At 37.0% G+C, this 1,108-nt stretch overlaps 1 protein-coding gene across 1 annotated transcript in view; it reads right to left on the reverse strand.

Annotated features, from left to right (window-relative positions):
- LOTGIDRAFT_176278 (hypothetical protein) overlaps window positions 1-930 on the reverse strand; it is a gene marked incomplete at both ends in the record, with an annotated part of 6,262 nt that extends 5,332 nt beyond the window's left edge. Inside the window, one exon of the mRNA XM_009068544.1 lies at window positions 227-930. Coding sequence (XP_009066792.1) covers window positions 227-930 — 704 coding nt within the window. The remainder of the gene's footprint in view (window positions 1-226) is intronic.
- Between the last annotated feature and the right edge of the window lie 178 nt (window positions 931-1,108).

Genomic DNA, 1,108 nt, shown 5'->3' on the forward strand with positions numbered 1-1,108 from the left:
TAAGCTGATCAAAGTTAAGAAGTTTCCGACATATATGAAGTTATATAAAGCCAGGGCCATATAATATGGCACGACACCTTCTAGAAGTATGTGCATTGGGTCTTGGGCTAGACCCCAAATGAATTCAAAATTATTTATATCTAGTAAACAGCTCGTTCCATTAATTCCCCAGATTTTACTCCAATATGTTTTTGTTTTTCCATTCAAAGAATCCAACTGAACACACCTGTCCCTATGTGTGATTGTATCTCGTAAATGGCACTCGGACTCAGTGATTGTTGTACGGAGAAATTCAGTTTCAATGTTACAATGCCTGCAGCACTTCAATGCAAAAGCTACGCCCTCTTTAAATTGACCTAACTCATGAGCTGCCAGTGTATCCGCCGACACGAGGACGAGAGTCCCAAAAATGACCCTTTCTTCTCTGTTTATGATCAAACGTAATCCAGAAGTGGACATTTGGTTAACAGTACTTATGAAGTCATTTAACAACAATTTGGTGGCGCCGTGGAACTTAACTAGTTTGCTTTTAGCTATAGCGAGAAGTTGAATTGAGTTGATCCTGGATCTAAATTGAGGAGGGATATTTAGTATAGAAAAGTAGTATAAAGAGATCTTGTGTTTCTTTATATTTGTGCCAAGAGGATTGACAATTTCAGTGCTTAAAGCTATCTGAATGGCACTCGGGTGATCATTAAACAATGTGTTGCCTTGTATGTATTCCCCGTCGCATACATCGTGCACAAAATCATCGGGAGACTTATGTGGCGTTTTAATGAAATTAAACATTTCAGGCATATTCAAAAGATTTTCTAAATTCTTTTTGAACGGAACTATGTACCCGAAATCTGATATTGTTTTGATAACACCCTTTACGACTCTTCTCCGTTTTCCTAACAAGAGTTCCTCAGGTTTAACATAAGTTACCATGTGTTTGAAATAATAATTATCTCTCTGTTTGCTAGACGATAGAGCCTCTAAACCTGGAGAATAATGTACATTATTGAGAAAAGAAGCATCAATTCCTTCTTGTTGCAAATGAGTTTGTATGACTACCTTATAATTATTTAAATGGTCGGTTAATAAATGACTGGATGATATCACGGCA

The sequence above is a fragment of the Lottia gigantea genome (assembly GCF_000327385.1).
Source record: "Lottia gigantea unplaced genomic scaffold LOTGIsca_900, whole genome shotgun sequence".
Taxonomy (NCBI): domain Eukaryota; kingdom Metazoa; phylum Mollusca; class Gastropoda; family Lottiidae; genus Lottia; species Lottia gigantea.